The sequence below is a fragment of the Oryzias melastigma genome, linkage group LG10, assembly GCF_002922805.2.
Source record: "Oryzias melastigma strain HK-1 linkage group LG10, ASM292280v2, whole genome shotgun sequence".
Classification (NCBI taxonomy): Eukaryota; Metazoa; Chordata; class Actinopteri; order Beloniformes; family Adrianichthyidae; genus Oryzias; species Oryzias melastigma.
In genome coordinates, this window is record NC_050521.1 from 10,257,765 (window position 1) to 10,279,266 (window position 21,502).

Consider the following 21,502-nt stretch of genomic DNA (forward strand, 5'->3'; position numbering starts at 1 on the left):
AACAACAATCCCAATCCATCACATTTAATCATCCCACTCGATGTTTAAATGGCTACTTATTAATTTTGCATAGATATTGACTGATCCTTTTTACGCACGCGCTTTATCACCACTAGAGTCTGCATGTCGTGACTTGTCAAATACAATAACAAATTCATAAAAAAGGAAAATAAAGTATCCAACCCAAATGTCTCTGGAGTGATCCCACATGACAGTTAGTGTTGAGTAATTCATGCCCCGCGTGCGCGCGCACTGCCACCCTGCCCCCTCCCCGCTGCTCGCTCTCCAGGTTGTAGGTGGGATGCTCTGAGGAGCATGCCTGAGTTTGTCTTGCGCTGGACTCGAACACTGATTCAGCATGAGGAGCTTCCTGCACACACCTGGCGCTTCCCCCCAACAAGCATTGACAGGAAACACGTTGGGACTTTGGTTCTCCTCCTCTGCGCTGCATCTCCAAAGGACCGCTTAGATCTTTCTCTCCTCAGCGACCACTTTCTCAAAGGGATTAAGTCCAGCAGAAGGAGAGCATCATAGACACTCTTCCTGCAAACAGGTGTTTCCAACCAGAGGCTTAGCCCTGTGCTTCACTGCGCTCCACTCACCTGCGCGTAATGATGTCCAACTACTTGGTGACACCAAGAGGATGAGGCGGTTGAAAGGAAATGCTGCGTGTTTCTGTGACTGTTCTCACAGCTTTGGATGAAAAGTCTTATTATTTTGGAGTTTTACGCACAAAGTGATCTTCTGAACATGATCTGAGCTGTGCGGACCCAATTCACGCAACTGTTTAGCGCACTTTGCTCATTCTTTTCTGTGTCGCTTCCGATTCTGTCTTGGATGGACTCCTCCAGAAACCCGTTTTTGATCTGAGGGCGTTTGATTGCATTCAAGCTTCTTTGGAAATTTTTCCATCTTCTCCAAAAGCGCTGCCAAACTGGCTATGGCGGCGGCTATTGCCAGCTCCCTCATAAGGCAAAAGAGGCAGGCGAGGGAGCGGGAGAAGTCCAATGCCTGCCGCTGCGTCAGCAGCCCCAGCAAGACCAAAGGGAATTGTGAGAAGCCCAGCCGACTGAACGTCTTCTCACGAGTCAAACTCTTTGGCTCAAAGAAGAGGAGAAGGAGAAGACCAGGTCTGTTGTTTTGTAATCCAACATTTACGGGATTTAATAAAATGGGTTAACTTCTTCAGGATCAAGCAAAAGTTATTTTTAAAGTTGCTGCAAATCAATGGAAGTCACATTTGGCGCATTTAAAAAAAATAAATAAATAAAAGCATTTTTTTTTTTAATGAACCAACTTTCAGGACTTCAGAACACGCTTTAAAATTCTTAAAACGCGATTCTAAAGGTTCAAATTATTCACCTTGCAAAATGGAAAATAATTTTACATATCAGTTCATTCTTGGTACACAATATTTGGAAGTCCATCTGCTCTTGATTTTATATAACTTTTAAGGATTTTATAGAAAATCCAAAACAAGATTCTCAATCATTTACATTTTTATCATGCTAAAAACAAGATTTATATGACAAAACATGAACATTTTTAAAAGCTAAACTAAACCAAAAGATTAAGTCTTGTATTTGTTTTAATTAAAACTGAAAAGACTCTGTAATCTAAAGCACACAAACATATTTTCAACAAAAGCAGCTGAAAAGCATCACTTCCCAAACACTTGATTATCTAAAAGAGTCGGATTGTTGAAGCTGTTTCACATGAAAACTGCGTCAACAATCTGACTTTGATTTCTTTTTGAGTTTATTTTAATTTGCCAACTTTTTTCCCATTATTTTAGACTACATTTCAAAGACTTGCATTTCTCCACTCACACATCAACAGTCACTCCAGTTTTACTGGCAGTACATTCACAGTCCCTCTGTTTCTGTGTGAATGATGAATACATGAGATGGTTTCTGCCTTCAGCTCACAAACACACTGATGCTTATGATGTCACACTACTCATCATGAACAATATGTGACAATTGATTGGATAAAATGGATGAAAAGAGGGATAAAACAAACAAAAAAGTTTATTTCCCCACAATTGTGACAGTGACCAGGAAGCACTTAGCTGATATTAGACATTAGGCTGATGTAACACAGTTTATCTGGGTGGTAATTACAGGAGTACAGGGTGTGGTGAGGTGGGGGATTCAGCCAAACAGACTGATATAAATACAGTAAAAAATGCAAGATTGCACCAATAAAATGACCTGTTTTGTCATGTTTGTTTCTACAGTTCCCTAACACTGATAACACCTGATATTGTTTTAACAAACATTCAGCCAAAAGAGTTTGTTAATCATTTTAAAATGTCATTTCATATATAATATATCCAATAGAAGAGCAAAATGGCATTCAAAGTGACAGAAAACAAACTTTTTTTCGTCGTTTGATGTGTTCAAACTCAACTTGGATAGATGGTGTTCTTTTTTTTCATCTTTCATCCTCAGCCACATCCTGTCTGGGCATGTTTTAGTAACTGGCTTCTATAGACACAAACTATAATCTGCATTTCTATTTTATTTGTAATTTTTACCTTACTTGCAATTCAAATTTCATCAGAACAAACAAGAACGCATGAAATTATTGACCAGTCATACAAATGCAAATTTCAATTGTAATATTTTTGCGATCGGTTCCATTTTTTCATTTTATCATCATCCTGTATTATTTTAGCTCAATAAAAACAGACGTTGTTTTTGTAGCAGCTTAGTGTGAGATGTGTTTTTGTTTAATGTTGTAGTGTTACTTTTGCGCATTCAATAACAAAAGCTGCTTTTGCTTACAGGTTCTGTGGTGAATTTAGCCTTTAATCTGTTATGGAAAATGTAGTAATTAAAATATATATTTTTTTATGTGTCTTAAGAAACATTTTCATGCAGTTCCTGCATGAAATTAACATTAAATAAACAATGTGTTTGTATTTAGTGAAGCTTATGTCCGTGATATGGATTTTTATTTGACTTTGTTTATATTTTTATTTTAGGATATTTTTTTTTAATACTAAAGTTTAGAGATTTTTTGTTTTTATTGTTCACTAGGAAGAAACAAGTTCTAAGAAGCATGAACATGTGAGATGTGCGGCCTAAGAACCTTTTTTTTATTTCATAACATTTGATGTTGTACATCTGTGCTGTAATCATCTGAAATTATGTCACAAAATATTTCTTATGTATGTGTGTGTGTCTGTTTTGTTCACAATAGTAGTTAAAGTTTTCTTTGCATATAAAGAAGAAATCTGTGGCCACATTTTGTTTTTCTACCATTTAAGATATTTAACTTTATTGGGTTGCATCTTAAAAAAAAAAAAAACAGAGGGATGTTTTTTATTTTTTTATTTTACTATATATGTATCTAAATCTTTTGTACGTCCTATATTACTTCCTGTAACGTGGCTAGCACTGGGATTTAGGATTATTCTTGTAGCCGTATGACTCATTTTCATTTTAACTTCCCATAACTTTCACTGATCGTGAGTTTAAAGATGTTCACACGGGAGCAATAGGATGCTGCAGAAATTCCATTTGGGAGTTCATCTGACATCAACTAATTGATTCTTTCTTTTTTTTATGTTTTTTCACAGAACCCCAGCTGAAGGGGATCGTGACGAAGCTGTACAGTCGACAAGGCTTCCATCTGCAGTTGCAGGCAGATGGAACCATTGATGGAACAAAGGAGGAGGACAGTGGTTACAGTAAGTTTTACAGACATTTTTCAAAACATTTTTTTTACTCTGAACAGCCTAAAAAATACTCATTTTTGCACTTCATAGTGTTGGTCACAAGGGAATACTTCCACCTTGGTATGTGACATTTAAAAGAACCCAAGCATCAGTTTAAAACAGACTGAATCTTAAAGTAGAAAAAAAACACAACTTGTTTTTAGAAAATAACAAATTTTCTGTTTTGCAATAAAAAAAAATATTATATATATATATTTTTTATTGTGTTTCAATTGATTTTGTTCAGAAAAAAGGAAAAATTTTAGCTTAAAAAAATGAAATACTCAAGTTAAAAATGTATCTTGCCATAACCACCCAAAAACAATTTCTTTTAAGTTTCAACTAAATGTTAATTTATATCAAAACAATGGAAAAATGGTTACATAACAGCTGCTCTGCAATGGCACCAAAATAGTTTGCAAAAGAGAAAATTAAAGAGTGATGCTGAACAAGAATAGAGGAAACTGTAAAGCTCTTTGCACTGCTCCAAAAATAGTGTTGTTAGGTTCTGGGGTGCGCTTGTCTCCATGGTAACGGAGTGTGCAGTCCTTCTGCAGCCAGCGGTGTCTTGCGATGGTAGAGGAGGACCTCCTTGGATGAGTGGATACACACACACAGATGCACATACTGCTGAAGATAGTTTATCAAAAGTTTGTTGTTACCTTGGGACGTTCATTTGATTTGAACAGAAAACAATAATAATAAAAAAGCGTATGAGTCGCCCCTCTTACTACTTGCTCAAACATAAGTAAATAGACACACACCTAAAGACTAGCAGCTATTTTCTTGTGTTGCATCATGATGGAACAAAGTCGCTGGTTGTTTACAAAGACTGAACTACTTCAGTTCTTTGTACTGAATATTTAACAGGCTCAGTCCTAATTCACCTTTTTTAGAATGCAGCTCCCTGAATCTGTTGAAGTGGAATTCTTAAATCAAAGCCTTTGCATTTTAACACCAGACTACAAAGAAGAACCGTGACGTTGTCAACAACAGCTAACTTTAAAGATGCAGCATTTGATCGCGTCGTCTCTTTGACACTAGCTGCTGCAAGTGCTTAAATGTGGTCTGTTGTTGGGAGGTCTGAGCTCCATTGTCACACTGAATTGGTCTTGACTGCCCGCTGTTAGAAGGTGGAACAGAGGCGATTGTTAAAACTGTCTCGCAGGCCTCCTCAATTTTCTCATTACATGTATCTCTGTACAGCATGAAATGGCCTTGTGTGGGTGGTCGCTCCTCTTCACTGTGCTCAGGTGTTTCTGGAAGCCAGGACATAATTGAGTTTCCACTCTTGAAAATTTCCATCTGTGCAGCAGCTGGTGATTCCTCTGAATGACGTAGACTGCAGATGTGAGCATTCTGAGGGAGCACCAACAGAGAAAACTTAAGACACAGGAAAGACACAAATATAAAAAAGAAATGGTTGACATGGACACCTTCCGTTTGTCTGGTAAAAATATATCTAAGTTTCTACAAAAATAACTCTCCATCTCTAAAGAGAAAACCTATTTCCTGGAGCACAGCAATATTTTTATCTGCATCTTTATTTTGCATTCATGTCATTCTAGTTTTCTTTTTAAACCAAAACTTTAGCTAAATCTGCTGTTTGGAAGAACAGCTTTGGCTCAGGCACCACACAGTTTAAGTTGTTGGAAATCCAGAGTCTTGATGTTCATGGAGCTGGTGACAGCTCAGATGAAAAACCAAAAGGAGATGAAGAGAGGGAAAGGTTTTGCAAAACAGCTGAAAGAAAGGAAGCTCAGATTATGACAAAAAGAAAGAAAGAAAGGAAAAGTGTTCTATTTTGAGAGTGATTTGAATCAAGTTTGTCTTTGTGTCACACTCATTTTTATTTAATTTATCTAATCAGTGTCAAAAATGAATTTGATTTTTTTTAATTTACCCAACTTTTTTAATATTAATTTTTTTCTGTTTTCATTTTTTAGTTTTGGCTTCTTGATTTATGGCAGAAAGGTGACATTTTCAACAAAATTGCTGCATCACAAAATCTGAACCTGTAGGTTTTCCCATTCTCTGCATAGACCACTCAACATGTATTTTACTGAATCAGGAAGTTGTTTTTCAGTCCATACTTTTGCATTTGGATTTAGCTCTTGGTAATACTAATATAAGATTGACGCCTTGAAACCCAAAAATATTTACAGCACAAAATAAATCGTGTTTTTGCCTTTGCATAAATGTCAAATAGAGGTAATTTTTTAAAAGTTTGATTGATGCATATTTGCACTTCTGACCAGATCCTGATGTCTAAAACGTAAGAAGAAAATTAGGTTTAGTTCATATTTATAGTTTTCTTACTTGAAGTTGGGCATTCGGTTTAAAAAAACAAAACCCTGGTATTTTCTAGATACCAATGCCCTCTGTGGAGGTTACTGGTTTGAATGGCTGCTGTTGGATTTTACGCTTCCTTTGAATTCCTAATGTCACATTTGTTTAAGCTATTGTATTGTATCCAGCTGCATCATAGACAACAGCAGTTAGAATTTCAACAGATACTTTCTGTGCAGATGACTGTCTGGTTTAGGTTAGGACTCTTGATGAAGAGCTTATCTTTATTTACTTTGCTTTTCTGTGTATCTCCATGTGTTTGTCTCCCAGCAGCAATCATAGCTGTTGAGGATTTATTGATATCATCATCCAACCCGTCAAGATGAACTTAGTGGGATTTCTCATCCCCTTGGAAACCTGACATCTTTTTATTGTGGTGTTGGAATAAATGATAAATCATTTAATTTAATTAGAAGTTTAAAGAAGCATGAATTATTTTGCATAAATAGAACTCAAAAAGTGAAAGCAAACTACAAAAGGACTAGAATATGTTGGCAATGCCTCTGTCACAGGAAGCATCTTAAGTTTCCAAAATGTGATATTTCCTCGACTTTTTGTCATTTCAAAATTAGATTCCAATTTGTATTTTTAGAATGTTGTCTATTCCAGTTTTAGATGACTGTTACACCCAAAACAATGAGAACAAATAATGCAATCTTAACAACAATAAAACAGATAAACAAATGAAACAGCATCTAAAAGTAAATAAATACATAAATATAAAATATAAATGCATCTTTTGTTTCAAAAGTTAAACAACCATTGAAAAGTCTCATGTATTTCATTTATATTGAGATATTTTTGTGTAGACATCCTTAAAATATATTTTTTTATTTCAATTTGTGCATTTAAATGTAAAATCCTATGAAACAAAAAATAAATAAATAAAAGTACGAGTTGCTATGATCATTATATAGAGGGAGCAGAAATGTTTCAACAGCTTTATTAAAAGTCATAAAGTAGAATTACTGGAGTATTCTCGATTGACTTCCTTTGAGTAGATAAAAGCTGTTTTAAAATATTCTGCACTGTTTATCATATCTTAAGAATTGCAATTATTTTTGTGAGATCATTAATGTTTTAACTGCACTGTCGTGTCACCTTTTTAAATATCATATTATTTGAATGTTTGTGCAGAAGTAAACAGCATTGTACACGTATCGGTCCAAACTAAACCTACACTATTTAAGCTTTTTGGGAAAAAGAACGGTTTAACTTCACTTAAAGTTTCTTCTTTTGACAGACTAACAGGATCATGACATGATGGTTCATTGTTTCTGTGCTCTCTCTCTCTCTCTCTTCTTTCAGCCATGTTCAACCTCATTCCAGTGGGGCTGCGAGTGGTGGCCATCCAGGGGGTGCAAACCAAACTGTTTTTGGCCATGAACAGTGAGGGCTACTTGTACACATCGGTAAGTTTTTGGGCTACAGTTAACTTTGTGTGTGTACTCGGGGTAAATGTAAACTTTAAATTGAACTGAAAACAAATCCAAAGACAGACGGAGGACAAAAACGTTAATAGAAACGGAATCCAACTGTTCCTTTTATTCACATTCATTCTGACATCAGCACATGCTCCCGCTACAGAAAGAACACCACAATTTTCTGTTAAACTAGTAAAAAGCTACAGGATGATGTGAGGCGGATACATTGATGGAGGAATGAATCTGGCTCTTCTGGTTTGATTAAACGTGTAAGGTTCTGAAGGATTCGTTTGCAGGAAGAAGAATATTTCTGTTTGTCTTTTTCCGAAATGTCTTTACTAGACAGACAGGCTGGGGGGGGGGGGGGTGCACCTGTAGGGCATTCTCAGCTGACAAACAATCTTTATAGTTGAATTACTAAAGATTGCTTTGTATGGGAAAGGTCTCCAGACAGATTACAAGGAATCAACAAAGCAAAATCTAATAAACTTGTGACTTTTTGCTGTGCGGCTTTGACTGACAAATTATTGATTGTGCACTTGGGCAGTAATGTGATAAATAAAGGCTATACTTCTACTTTTTTTTGTTGTTGTTTCACTGATAAATCCTTTTATAGCAAAACACAACAGCCTTGAAAATCAGGATTATTTGGAGGTGCGTTCAGATACTGGTATTGAATAACAAAGAAAAAGAGAGAAAATTCAATTTAGACATCAGGAGAACTTTTACTAATTTAAAAAAGTATGATAAATTTGATCTGTACGTGTTTACACTGAAAATGTTAAACTGGTTGATCACAAAACTTTGTGATATTTGGCTTAACTGATCTTTGTAAAATTTTGTAAAATTGCAAAAGCTGTAGTTTAGTGATGGAAAAAAAACAGCAAAGTTCAGGAGTGAAGTTTGAATACATTGAAGTGAAATTCGATTTTTTTAAACAGTTACATAAAATGTGTTAAAGGAAATTATTTTTTTAAATATAAATAATGGACCTTAATAAACAAATGAAAACAAAATTTACTTTTGATATAAATAAAAAAATCTTATAGAAACAGTTAAATAAAACCATTCTTCAACAAAAATAGCTCTAAATAATGAATAGTTTAAAGATCTACTATGATTTTCTTTTGATCCATTGTAAAAGTGTTCACAGTGGCCTTTTAATTAAGATTGTGCCATTTTTACTCAAAATCCACAAACCTGCATCATTTTCTAGGACAGTTTCTGCAATTCATTAGAAACTTACCTCTAAATTGTGGGTGGGACTATTGGGAGAAGGGATGCAACGATACAATTAGCTCACGGTTTGATATGTACCTCGATATGAGCGTCACAGTTCCATATGTATTGAGCAAAAAAAAAAAATAAAAATAAAAAAAGAAACGCTGAAATCCTAATATTCCACAAATGATGACTTATTTTGCAAAGAGAAATGCCAAAACAAAAATTCAGACTTTTTTCTTAGCTATCAGTCCTTTATTCATGTAAAATATATATATATATCCCGGTTGTTTTTAGCATTTAGTTAAACTTTTATTATCGGACTACTGTAGGAAGGGCAATGTAGTTTTTGGCAGGAAGTGGGCGGAGATTTGCAGCAGACATGCTTAAGGCACCTCAGACTGGTACGGAATAAATAAAATGTGTATTGAGAAAAATGTCGTATTGAACCGTCGAACGCGGTTTGGTTTTGAATTGAATATTGATGTATCCTAATTGGCATGGAGTAAGCCTTCAGTTTCTGTTGCTGAGAGCTTTCTGTTTACACCCTCTCCAGCTAGCTTACAGTCCCTCACATCCTCAACCTAACATTACCAGTGCCATAAAAATGGAGAGCAATATTGGAACTACCCAGTCACACAGTTTTGAGCCAGATGAGGAAAGCAAAGACGTGCGCGGATCCTAGTCATCCACTAGTGGATGCTTGGGAATGGAGGATGGCAAGGAGCTTATAGCCGGTCCACTGTGGTTTCTATCACACAAGTATTTCTTTTCAAATGGCTTTTTTCGTCTGATTCACAATACCTGGGAAAACACCGTGATGCCATTTTTAGCTTAATTTGACCTCCTTCATCAGAAAAATCCCTCAAGAACATGTTAAAAACACCAAAACATGATTTTCATTGGAGTGGGTTTTGAAATCATTTCATGATCGTTAGTAAATTTGTTATTTATAGCAAACTTCCTTTTTATAATATGAGCACATTTTTTTGCACTTCATCGTGCAGTTACATAATAACCTTCAGATGAGGCCAGAGAAGTATAAATGTTCTCTGCATTTAGCAAAAGTATTCTTTAAGTTTTACTTCAGTATTTAGGGTTTTATCTCAATTTTCAGAGCCTTTTTGAATATGTCATTGTCATTTTTTAACAGTTATTATTTATTATTTATATATATATATATATATATATATATATAAAGAAATAAACAACGTTCAGAATCCTCTGCATTCTGAGCCTAGAAGCTCAGCTGGTCTTCTGGAGTCAATTTCAGCCTTCAAGGGGGAAACAAATTCCCTCCATCAAGGACCAAACAGAGACAAACAGCAATACCTTCTTGCACTCGCTCCCAAGCACAATTTAGAAACACCAAATCAACTTAGCATGCATGCTTTTGAATTGAAGGAGGAGTCCCCAGAGGAATCCAGGAAAGAATTGGAAGCACATAGAAAGTCCACACAAAAAGCTCCAGCTGGGAATTGAACTCCTTGTCGCTAACAGCAGCTCAGCTTATTCTGTAGTGAGAAGGCTAGTTCTTAACCCAATATATATCAGTTAAAGATGCATCTTCTGAGAAGTTACTGTCTTTAATTGGGCCATTTTTCTTTTGTTTCAAGGTCATGTGACCTCCCTACATGAATGCTCCATCTAATTTGTAGTGAAAAGCATTTAAAGTCATTTACAGAGATGTTTCTCTATGTTCTACAATGAAAAAGAAATGGTTAACAGCTTGATCCAATCAGGAATAAGGAAGATTAACTCTGCTGGATTTCTTCATGTATGTTTTTATGAAGCTAATGAAAAAAAAAAAAAAGTTAAGTTACCTATTATTAACATGTGTGTAGAATAGTGCAAGGCATATGTGACTTTACAGCTTGACTTTTACTAAAATTAAACAACTATCATTTGACACAGAGTTAGCGTTAATGCTTAAACTTGAAAGAGAGGTGTAAACAGGACAAAAGCAAAGCTGTAAAATAAAGAGTTGATTCACTATATGACATCACTATAAGCTGAAATCTTACTTTACAATTTAATTTTATCTTGTTATATCTCATGACAGATATAAGTTGAAGAAACTGAGATTCTACTTAAAGCCAAAAGGAAAATGAGAGATTTTATTGAAAATGTGGGTAGCTGCATTCCGTATATTTTCCATGTCTTCTTTTTCAGTACAGTACATTTTACTGTGAGTTAAAATGGAAGAATGCAATTTGGAGATGGGTTTCAAGGTTTCCCATTTCAACTATATGAGAGAGAAAATTGAACTTAGTGGGAAGCTGGCTGCCTAATAGTCCCTGTCTTCTTTGGATTCCTGCTATGGTAAAGTGTTGCCTTCAAGCCACATATTACAGCAGCCAATAGGAGGTCAGCACCGAGGGGATCCCAATCAGCAAAGGAGAGAAATGCAACTGAATGCATGCTGAAAGCACATTTGCCTTGTGCTAAAAAACAAAACAAAACAAAAAATAAATAAATAAGTGTACGCGCTATTTATGGCCCAAATTATTCATGCACTTACATGTTGAGGTTTAATTTAAGCTGACAAATGTATTACTTACAGTCAGGATTATTTTCTCCCTCATTTAAACAAGACGTGTAACTGTTCTGTAGATTAAGGAGCTAAAGACATGTACAGGAGAGAGCGAAAACGGGTAAAAATGAGCATATAGAGTATGTGGGTGAGGCAGAATTCACCAGTGAAAATAAATTCATCTGTTGGCATCCATGTGTGGGAGAGGAGGAACCAATTAATATGCATTTGACTTAACTATTCTCTGTTTTGCGGCTCCATTTTCTATTTTTGCGCGAGTTGTGAAACCTTGCATCGATAAAAATCTCCTCAGTCCTGCCTGCAAGTGAAGAAAATGCAATCCAGCATTGATTTATTTTTTTAAACATTGAAATATTATTTTTAAAGTCCTACTATTCTGGATAAAACAAAAATGATTTATGAAACATTTTTAAAGTGGTGATCTTTTTTGTTTTTTGGATCCGGTGCTAAGTGGCTATTTCTCAGAAAGAGCGTTTGAAGTGGCGTTATTAATTTCCCGGTGGGTCATGTTTGAATTACAATGAGTCACTGAGGGCTCCAGTTGAGTCTTGACTCCTCTGTGTGAGTGTTTGCATCTGTATGTGTGTGTCCTGACAACATGTGTTGAGGCCTATTAAGGTTGAGATATTAATCAGACGAACACTGAGGTTTACAGACTTTTGTACTAAAAATAGTCTGCCTATTGAACCCTGTATGCACTCTGTGGACGTTTGTATCTTTAATTGAGCTTTTTAAATTATTTAAGATGCTATAAATAAACTAAATGCAAGTTTAACAGATAAAGTCGATATCCTTGTAAATTAGATGATGTAACAAAGTTGTAAAAACAAAGGATCCTCATCAAGTGGTAAGATGACGTGTACTTATATAGTGCTTTGTAATCTTGTCTCAGGCCCAAACCACTTACGTATGGTCAGCCATGCACACACTGATGGTGGCAGAGCTGTCAGACAAGGTGCTAAACAGACCTTCAGGACCCAAGTAGAGTTCAGTGTCCTGCTCAAAGACACTTTGACACATGGGGAGGCAAGATGGGATCTGAACCTGTGACCCCTCTACTTATGCACCACACCCACCCCAAACTTTAATTATTTGAACTGACTTAGTGGTCAGTTATCTTGGGAGTTACATTCTAAAAATATCCCATGGTAAATCCGCAAAATAGGATTACAGATGTTTTAAGGCGGTAAAAGCCCTCATGTTCACATGTTGACATTTTGTTTAAACCTTCTTAAAAGGTAAGTCCAACATTATAGAATGAAAACAAAGATCTGATCGCAATTGAAGATTTATTCAATGTAGCGAGCTGAACACCTCCTATACAGAAGACTCGGTACAAAAGAGGTTAACTGACAAGGTCTACAGCCGATCAGAATGTAGAACACGATACGCTTTTTAACCCTCATGCTATCCTAGGCATGTTTACATTCAAAAGTGGGGTCATTTGGACCCCACAAGACAGCGCGTTTTTTATCTTCACTGGTGTCTGTGGCAGACATGAAATCCTATCCAATTTGGATTAATCCTATACCTTTCTAGCTAGCTACTGTGGTTGCATGTTTCTATTCAACAAAAAATATTTTTTGAAGTATCTGCGCTTCTAATTTAGCCAGAAAGAGAAGGTTCAGAACCTGTTGCGACTGTCATTGTTAATAATTAAATAAAATGATTTACAAAGCTTAACCATGCAGCATTGACTGGTTTGAATCTCACAAGCATTGAGGTCCCTGTAAGGAAACGCTAGGGTAGCCCTAGCATGATTTAATTAGCATAATTGGAGTCAGTTTAGGTTTCAAAAAGGCAGATGAACACTCATGCTGCTGTTGGCATCATTGATTTGTCTTGTCCTATAAAAAGAATCTAACAATTGTCTTCTAACAGAAACATGATATGCATGCTGTGTACGTCTCACCGGACTGGAGAATACATTTCTTAATTATTCCCCTGAAGCTTATAAAAGTAGTGAGTGGTGCATTGTAATTGATAGTAGTTTCTCGTACTATCCTATAGCCCTCCCGATGTATAATTAATTCAACATTTGGCAGATATGTCTGTCTATGCAAACGCTTTCTTAAAAGCTCTCAAGATGTGTGTTGTCTAATGCATCAGTCGCACTAACAGCAAACTGCAGAAGTGAAACATCACTGCTCGGTTTTTCAATTTCAAATGCAAATTCTAAATTCGGAAGGTAAGAAAACTGCAGGACTGCAAAGCGTAAAGTGTGTGTTCACGAGTAAATATTACTGGCCTTTTTTCTATACTATACTATATATATCTATACTATACTGTATTTGATCAAATGTTTGATAAAATATAATGATTTCAAAAATGAATTATGAAGTTAATTTCAATTTTATGAGAAAACTTAGACGCGTCACCATGGCAACTGACCACTGCAACATTATGGTTTTAAAAGTTAACTGTATCTTAACAAGTATTGCATCCAAGCTTAAACTCAGACTAAGAACAGATAGGTTTTATATTCTAAAAGGTTAAAATGGTAAGAAAACATCCATCTGCAAACAATACTTCTCATTTTATAGGGTTATAAAATCCCTGGTTAGGCAGTTTATGGATCATAAAGTGTTTAAGGCAGAACTGCAATAAATACAGCCATTGTTTACCTTCAATGCATAGGCTTGCCATAAAACAATAAATGTAATCAAAGTGGCTGCTCCTACGTTAATTCAAATATGCAGTATAAGCTTTACTAATTTATTAAACAAACAGAATAGAGATTTGTATTTCATGAAAAAACACCTACAGTGGTACAAGAATTAGGGATATTTGATCATACTGACTCTTTGACACTCAAAAGCAGAAATTTTGTGAAAGTCAAAGAGCCTTTTATAGTACAACCCTTTGTCTGACTGAGGTGTCTCAGATCCTAAAACAAAAACATAAATTAAACTGAATAATTTAAAGTACAAAATAAGCATTTGTAGACAGAAAAAGGAGGATGTAAAATATTTGTTTCTTGGATATCTCACCATCTGGTACATGAGTCATGAATAAAATTGTTTTGTTTTTTTTTTACTATGAAATTGAACTCTATGAATAACATATTCTGTTGACTGATGAGGATCCGACTCTTCTATGTATCTAAACTCCCATCATCAGTCCTGTTGGGATTCAAAGAGGGATACCCTGCCATTGGTTACACCTCCTTCTGTTAGTCAACATAAGCCGGCGTGGGGAGACCTGCTCAAGTGGAACAGTAACAACCAGCAGCCTCTCCTCCATCTTGGCTCTGACTGTGCATACATCCATCTGTAAGTGTCTGTTTGTCAATAGGCTCTCATCCTTTACCAGAGATGAGTGCAACCAGCCAAGTCTCCATAAGCTCATTATTAGATGTAGAACAGAACTCCTGGCTTGGGAGCAGTCTGTTGTTTTGCTTCCAATTAGTGCTCATGTATAACTGAGATGAATGCTGTGCAGCTTCGCCAAGAGAGCTGCAGCTGATCAGCTTGAACAAGACTCAGCAAGAAGGCAGGAGGAAGTTGTAGATAAATTTCAGGTGGAGAGCAGTGAGAAGATGCTATTTTTTATTGTTTGATACAAAATGTAATTATTAAAAAAACTAGCATACTTTTAAAAATCAGTAAACCAAAAAAGTAGTTTGATCCAATCAATAATCAATTTAAATAGAAAATTTAAAACAAGAAAAGGGACACTTTTAGCATCCATACTAGCTCCATGTATGAGTTGAAGAACACAGTTAATGTATCCTGACTGTGTAAGTGGGAATTTGAAAAAAACACTAGCAAACTGCACTTTTAAAACTTAATCATTTGCATTATAGCTTTTAAGCAACACTTCTTGTTATTTATTTTGTTTGGGAGATCAGGGTTAGAGGTCTGCTGCAGATGAAAGCCTATGCATAAGGTTTGTACTGCACAGAGGCTGTCCAAAGGAGGTTGGTTGGTGTAATAACTTCTATATGAAGATATAAGACGTGCTTATAGGTGTTCCTTCACAGCAGTAACCAGGTTTCCACACCTCCACCATCTCACGGGGACATCTTCACGCCTTTCATCCTGCTGAGTGTCAGCAGCCTCTGTCGTGGTAATAATATGCTCTCTGAGAAAACTGAATACCTTAGCAAACACACCAGGTTTCTTACAATATTTAGCTTGGAAAAAAACACATTTCCAGATTTCATTACATTCCGTAAAAGTCGACTGCTGTCCAATTGGATTCAAAGTTGACTGAAACATTTTTAATTTGCTAGGAAGTCACAACTATTCTTAAAAAAAAAAATAAAAACACAAAATGTAATTAACAGTTGAAGAGGCCCTTTAGTACTGTTTGAAAATCTTTCTACAGTTTCCACCATGCATGTTATTGCACGTGGGATAGAAATTAGGTCTTCCTTTACTGTCATAGAAAATGCATATTTATGAAAAATTCCCTGCATTAAAGCGTGGAAAAGTTCAGCTGAGACTCTCTAAGATGCACCCAGACTGTCAAAACACATGCCACTGCACCCAAAGTGACTGTTTTCTGCTCTTGCTTATATCCACACACACATACACACCTGAAGGATCCGGTCTGCTGATGGACACAAGAGCCACTGACAGACTGTCAGGAAAATCGCACCTGACATCTCGTCCCTGGGCAGAGGAATGCAAACCCAATGAAAGCATACATGTGACTGGTTGTCTTGGAAACCAATGTCATTATTTTCATTTTATTTTTATTTTTTTGGGAGATTTTCTTTAGTTGTGTGAGCACATGGTCTCTTGTGTGTTAAGCCGTGAAGGCTTGCCAACAGGAAGGAGGCACAGTTTTTAGATACATGTGTGGGATATCTGCAGCAGGGAAAACAGAGAAGATGGTTTATAAAACTGGATCATGCTTTCACACCATACTGCCCTATTATGTTATGATGCTTCTCAAGCAAGCTTCTAGTCTAAAAATTGTATGTAAAGAAAACTGCTGAGCTTATTCTAACTCATAACATTTGCTGTAATATTTTTTAAAAAATACAATAATATCATGTTATGTTGGTTATTGTAATAGGACTCTTGTCCTTATGGAAAAAACAGCTTCACTTTGACTTTAGGTATTGATTTTTTAAACATCAATTTTCATTTTTTTTTTTCTTTTTTACAAGTTTTGATGCAGAAAGTGCTAAGCTACAGTCTCACCCCCCTCGGCAGCCACCTCCAATAACAAGTCTATAAACGCCCTTATTTGTGGGTTGGGCCCTTATTTGTTTGGTTTAGTTCAAATTGCTTCCCTACTCCTCCGGCTTTTCCCTTTCCCTAGATTTATCCTTCCAAGTGGTGAGATATAGGAAAAAATAGTGTCTATAAATTTGTACATTTCTTGATGACGTCATCGATAGCCGCCGGTCTTCTATACTGGCGCGTATCTGCTAGTTCTCTCTAAATGCATGACATCAATTTTATAACTTTAAAAAGTCATCCAAAAACTCAATGCTTACATTTGACCTCTTAGGACCTAATGTCAGAGGAGCATGTCGAGGTACCCCCAATATGTTTGAACAGTTTAAAAGAAAAATTGTATTAATGAGTAGGCACGAAGTTAGAGGAACTTCAATGGAGATGCTATTTTGTATTTTAAGACAAGTTTGACCTTAAGTATAAAAAATGAATAAATAATAGAAAAACTAGTTTTATAGTTTTTCTAGTTTTATGTAGTTTTCACTGCAAGCATTTATTTGTTCTGTTACTGTGTTTCCCTGAGAGCTGAAGTTGTTTTACAGTAGGACTCATTTTGAACTGTGTTACACAAACAGACAAAATCTGCTGGATACTAAAATTAAGCACTCGAAATATATGCTTAAAAAGTGACACTTGTACAGTAAAGGTGTTGTTGTCTCTTACTCTGCAAATATATTAAGAAATGGATAGTTTCCAGCTCAACTAATAAAAGTCTAAAACATAAAAACACATAAACATCTGCTTTAAATTCTCATCGTGGCCTCAAAGAAACACTCTGGGTAAATATACGTTCTCACTAAAAGACAGGTCACTTACAGGACATGGAGTAGGTGTGAATTTATGTGTGAAGTAACTCTGAATGTTGTAGCAATATTGCTATAACAGTGGTTTACAGACAAATTTGTCTAACAGACAAGTCAATTTTGAAACCAACTGTTGGCTGAAGAACAGCAAGTTTGTCTCTCAGCTGGCTCTCAACCCCCCGATGAGATTAGTATTCATTCAGACTGAGAGTTTGCTTCCCCACTGATTTTGAATCCAGAGATAAAAAGCTGGGATAACAGGATGGATTCTGCTAATTATTTTATTTTAGTTCAAACGTTGTATTTCTTCAGTATTTATTTATAGAAACTTATTTTGTAAGGTTAGGATTGCTGAGATGGATCATAGTAAGGCTAGCTTCTCTTCTTTACATGAAGGTTCATGTTTTTTAAGAAAACTGTAGAAGTTCACCACATTTTTTAAAATAATGTGATGTTTTTCATGTTATTAATTTTACCAATGAGTTGTTAAAGAACAGCTTTAGCTTAGTTTTGCATATATATATATATTTCTTTAAGAGAGCTCACAGCTGCCATTGATAGTTTCAGTTGTGGATCACCCACTGTGGTTAATTGCATTTTTAATTGCATTTTAACTCATTTTCATTTTTTTGAAAATGTATAAAGTATTTAAATAAAACTGAGCCACAAGAAAAGCCATTTTTCATAACGAAAATGTAGATGAACTTTAAGTTTAGCTCCCGTGAAGAACAGATTTCTGAGATGACCTGATCTGAAAGAGATGCTTCCAGACAAAAAAAAAATACACAACTTTTGTCGCACTCATACATTAAGTGTATGCAACTCCCTACTGTCCCACTTAAACTCTTGCCTTATGGGAAATAACCCTCACTTCTAATGTTGTAATATTAATAAAGAAATCCCATAGAGTTTAGATTCTGTAGATGATAAACGGTGAGTTTACCCTTACGCTGCATGGTGTTCTGAAAAACTGCGTGCTCCTGCACTAACAGTAAATATTACACGGAAGAAAAAATATGTTCACAAAACATTTTTGCTGCTCTAATGGGGCAGGAATGATCAAATACGCCCCCCTTTTTTGCTTGAGTTTAATAAGTCACTGCTTAAAAGTTGCACAGAGGGATGATGAACTTTTCTGCCCCATCATTTATAAACATTAAATATTGAGAGTAGACTGTTCATTTGTCTTGCATGTCATAAATCTGCTGATTCAAAGGTCACATCAATACCACTGTCATACAGTGCTGCATTATTAATAGGGCTGGGAATCACTGGGTACCTCACGATACGATACGATACGATACGCGATACATGGCTCACGATATCGATAATATCGCGATACTGCGATAATTGGTAAAAATCTTCTCTAATAACTAGCATTATATAGAAGAATGTGTTTTTTGGGAAAATATATCCCCATTTATCTTTTTCAGCTTTAACACAATCATAATAAACAACTTTTCTTCTTTTGTGCAACAAATTATAGAAACTTGTGGAACATCGCTGAAATCAGTAATACTGTCTTTGACAAGCATTTTTTGTTCCCCTCACTTGAAAAGGTCTGAGCATCCAAAATTGAAGGCTGATTTACTCAGACTGTCACTTGAGATTATTTTTCTAATCTTTATCTTTTTTCTATTTGGTCAGTCAGCAGTCAATAGGTAAAAACCTTAAAATACACATAATAATGGCAAAAAAATAATTTTAAGTTCTTCAATTAATTAGCATTCTCCCTAATTTTACAGTGAATTCATGTACTTTATTTTAATTACATTTAAATTTCAGTTCATACATCAAATCCTGCTTTATTTATTTAAGAGTTACTTTGAATTAACATTAGCAACAAGTAATTACATTGTTTGTAAAAGTCACATTATAAATTTACCAAAGTTACACCGTACACCAGCAGGTTAAACATTGAAGTGCATGAAAACGAAAATTCCGACGGTCCCTGAAGTACACAAACAACTGCGAAGCACGCGCTCAGTTCCCACAGCAAACAGGAAGTAAGTGATCGCTGACATTCTAGCGCTCAGACAAACTCACTTCTTACCGGCTGGATCTCCTACAGATGGAGGATAAATGCTGACAGGTAGACATGCTTCACACGCGCTACAGAGCCTGTAGCGCGTGTGAAGCATGTCACCGGTGCTTCTCCCCAATGAGCGCGTGCGTCGCTATCAAATGTCCGACGCAGCGCGGCCATCTGCACAATAGTTCCAGCGCGCGACTCAGACGCTCAGCACTACAGCCTCTTCTAATGAAAATATAATATCGATACTTGGTGAGAACCCATCGAGAATCGATCGCAGGACTAAATATCGCGATATATCGCAATATCGATATTTTGGCACACCCCTAATTATTAAGCACAATACACTGAAATTATAACTTTAAAATGATCATAATATATAATATATATATATATATATAATATATATATATATTATATATATTATATATAATATATAATAATTTTTTTTCATAATAAAAATGTTAAAGCAAAGGTTCATTTGCTCCCAACTACGAGTCAGCGTCTGCATTACACGGTTTCTGCTTCTTCCACCAGGAACACTACACACTAGAGTGCAAATTCAAGGAGTCGGTGTTCGAGAACTACTACGTGACATACTCCTCCATGGTTTACCGGCAGCAGCAGTCGGGCAGGGGCTGGTACCTCGGTCTGAACAAGGAAGGCGAAATCATGAAGGGTAACCATGTCAAGAAGAACAAGCCAGCAGCCCACTTTCTTCCCAAGCCTCTAAAGGGTAAGTCTGAACACTTTTATGTTACATGTTTGAGTGGGTAATGAGAAAAAAAAAGAAGAAGAAGTCAGGAGTCATACTATACGTTTACTTGGAGCTGCAGTTGGGCGGTTTAGGAACATGTAAGGAAAATGCAAACATTGCACATTTCACATGATATTTACAGTCTCCAGAATGATTGGATCTTCATGAATTTGACCTGGGATGCAGAAATTTGGAAAAGAGTTGTTTAATGGGGCAGTTGATTTGTCTGTGGGTTTGCTTTATGCTGATAGCCATGCTAACATGAGAGCGCTGTTGTCGGGAGGGGAGATGTAGAGAGAACCAAGAAAACCTTAGGGCCAGAATACCAGAAAACAAGATTAACAATCTTTTTGTTGTGACTTGACTTTTGAAAAGTATTTTTGGAAATGTTTGCAGAACCCTCTTCAGTTGTTTCCTTCAGTCGGTCACGCTTCGCTGCAGGCAAAGTGCCCAGTAGCTTTTGTGTGTGACCAGCTGCATCTCTGACAACATGCTTCAGTGCTTTGATGAGCAGCCCTCAGCAGTTTATTTTGATCAGAGAAGAATTGACAGAGAACTCCAGCCCATCCAGACAATAAGTGAGGTAAAACTGGACCGTTTGTAAAACCCAGCAAGCCAGGAGGGAGAAATAGATTTGTTTTTATTGAAAATGCTTCAGTCCTCTTAACTTAAAAAAGAGAGAATCTGGACAGAGCAGAGAGAGGTACCATTCTTGTCTTCAGAGAAACAACAGAGAAGTGACTTTTTTAAAAGTTAAGAAATAGAAAACTTTGCTGTAGATCTGCCAAGAAGTCTCAGTGCAAGAAGAAATTCTTTGTTGTCAAATTCCTGTCAAACCATATACACTCAGAGTGGCAGAGCTGGTCATCAAGGTGCTGCTAGCATCTTGCTCAAGGGCGAGTATTCATTCAGTCTTGTCTTGTGTAGTAATGCGAGAGTGGCTCTTCAATCCAAGTTTTGGATTATTCGTGTTGGGATATATTTTTTGGGTTACTTGTTAGAGAAATACTATCTTTGGGGGATGCAGTGGTTTTGTTTTAACTCAATTTATGTTTTGTTTTGTTTTTTCTTTGTTTTATAGTTAAAATAACCCAGAAATGACAAAGAACCTTACTAACCTCTGAGTTGGGTTAATATGGAGATTTTATTGTGTAGAGCTTACAACTTATCTTCCAAATAAATAAATGCCTATACATGTTGGCTTTCATCATCCTGCAGGAAAGAATTTAATAATATGTATAACATCACAGAGATCTTAGTCTTTTATTTTTTGTTCAGTTTTCAAGATAAATACGGAATTAAATCAAATATGTCAAAACTGGTGAGAAGCAAGCAAATAAATGAAACTGAAGCTTTTCCTTTGCTGAAAATATTTTCAGTTCTTGGCTTCAACAAGGGTTTGATCAACCAACTGGCCTTGCTCTGTTGATGTGATCTGTTGAAGCT

General features: G+C 36.0%; 1 protein-coding gene across 5 annotated transcripts in view; it reads left to right on the forward strand.

Moving 5' to 3' along the window:
* Positions 1-21,502, forward strand: part of fgf13a (fibroblast growth factor 13a) — a 98,327-nt gene that overhangs the window by 71,479 nt on the left and 5,346 nt on the right. For 4 of the 5 annotated variants that reach the window (XM_024283825.2, XM_024283824.2, XM_036213924.1 and 1 more), the window contains 3 exons: positions 3,587-3,697; positions 7,382-7,485; positions 19,837-20,035. In XM_024283825.2, the coding sequence (XP_024139593.1) occupies positions 3,587-3,697; positions 7,382-7,485; positions 19,837-20,035 (414 nt within the window). Of the gene's footprint in view, positions 1-112; positions 1,131-3,586; positions 3,698-7,381; positions 7,486-19,836; positions 20,036-21,502 lie in introns of those variants that run through there. The other variant, XM_024283826.2, reaches the window with a different exon arrangement.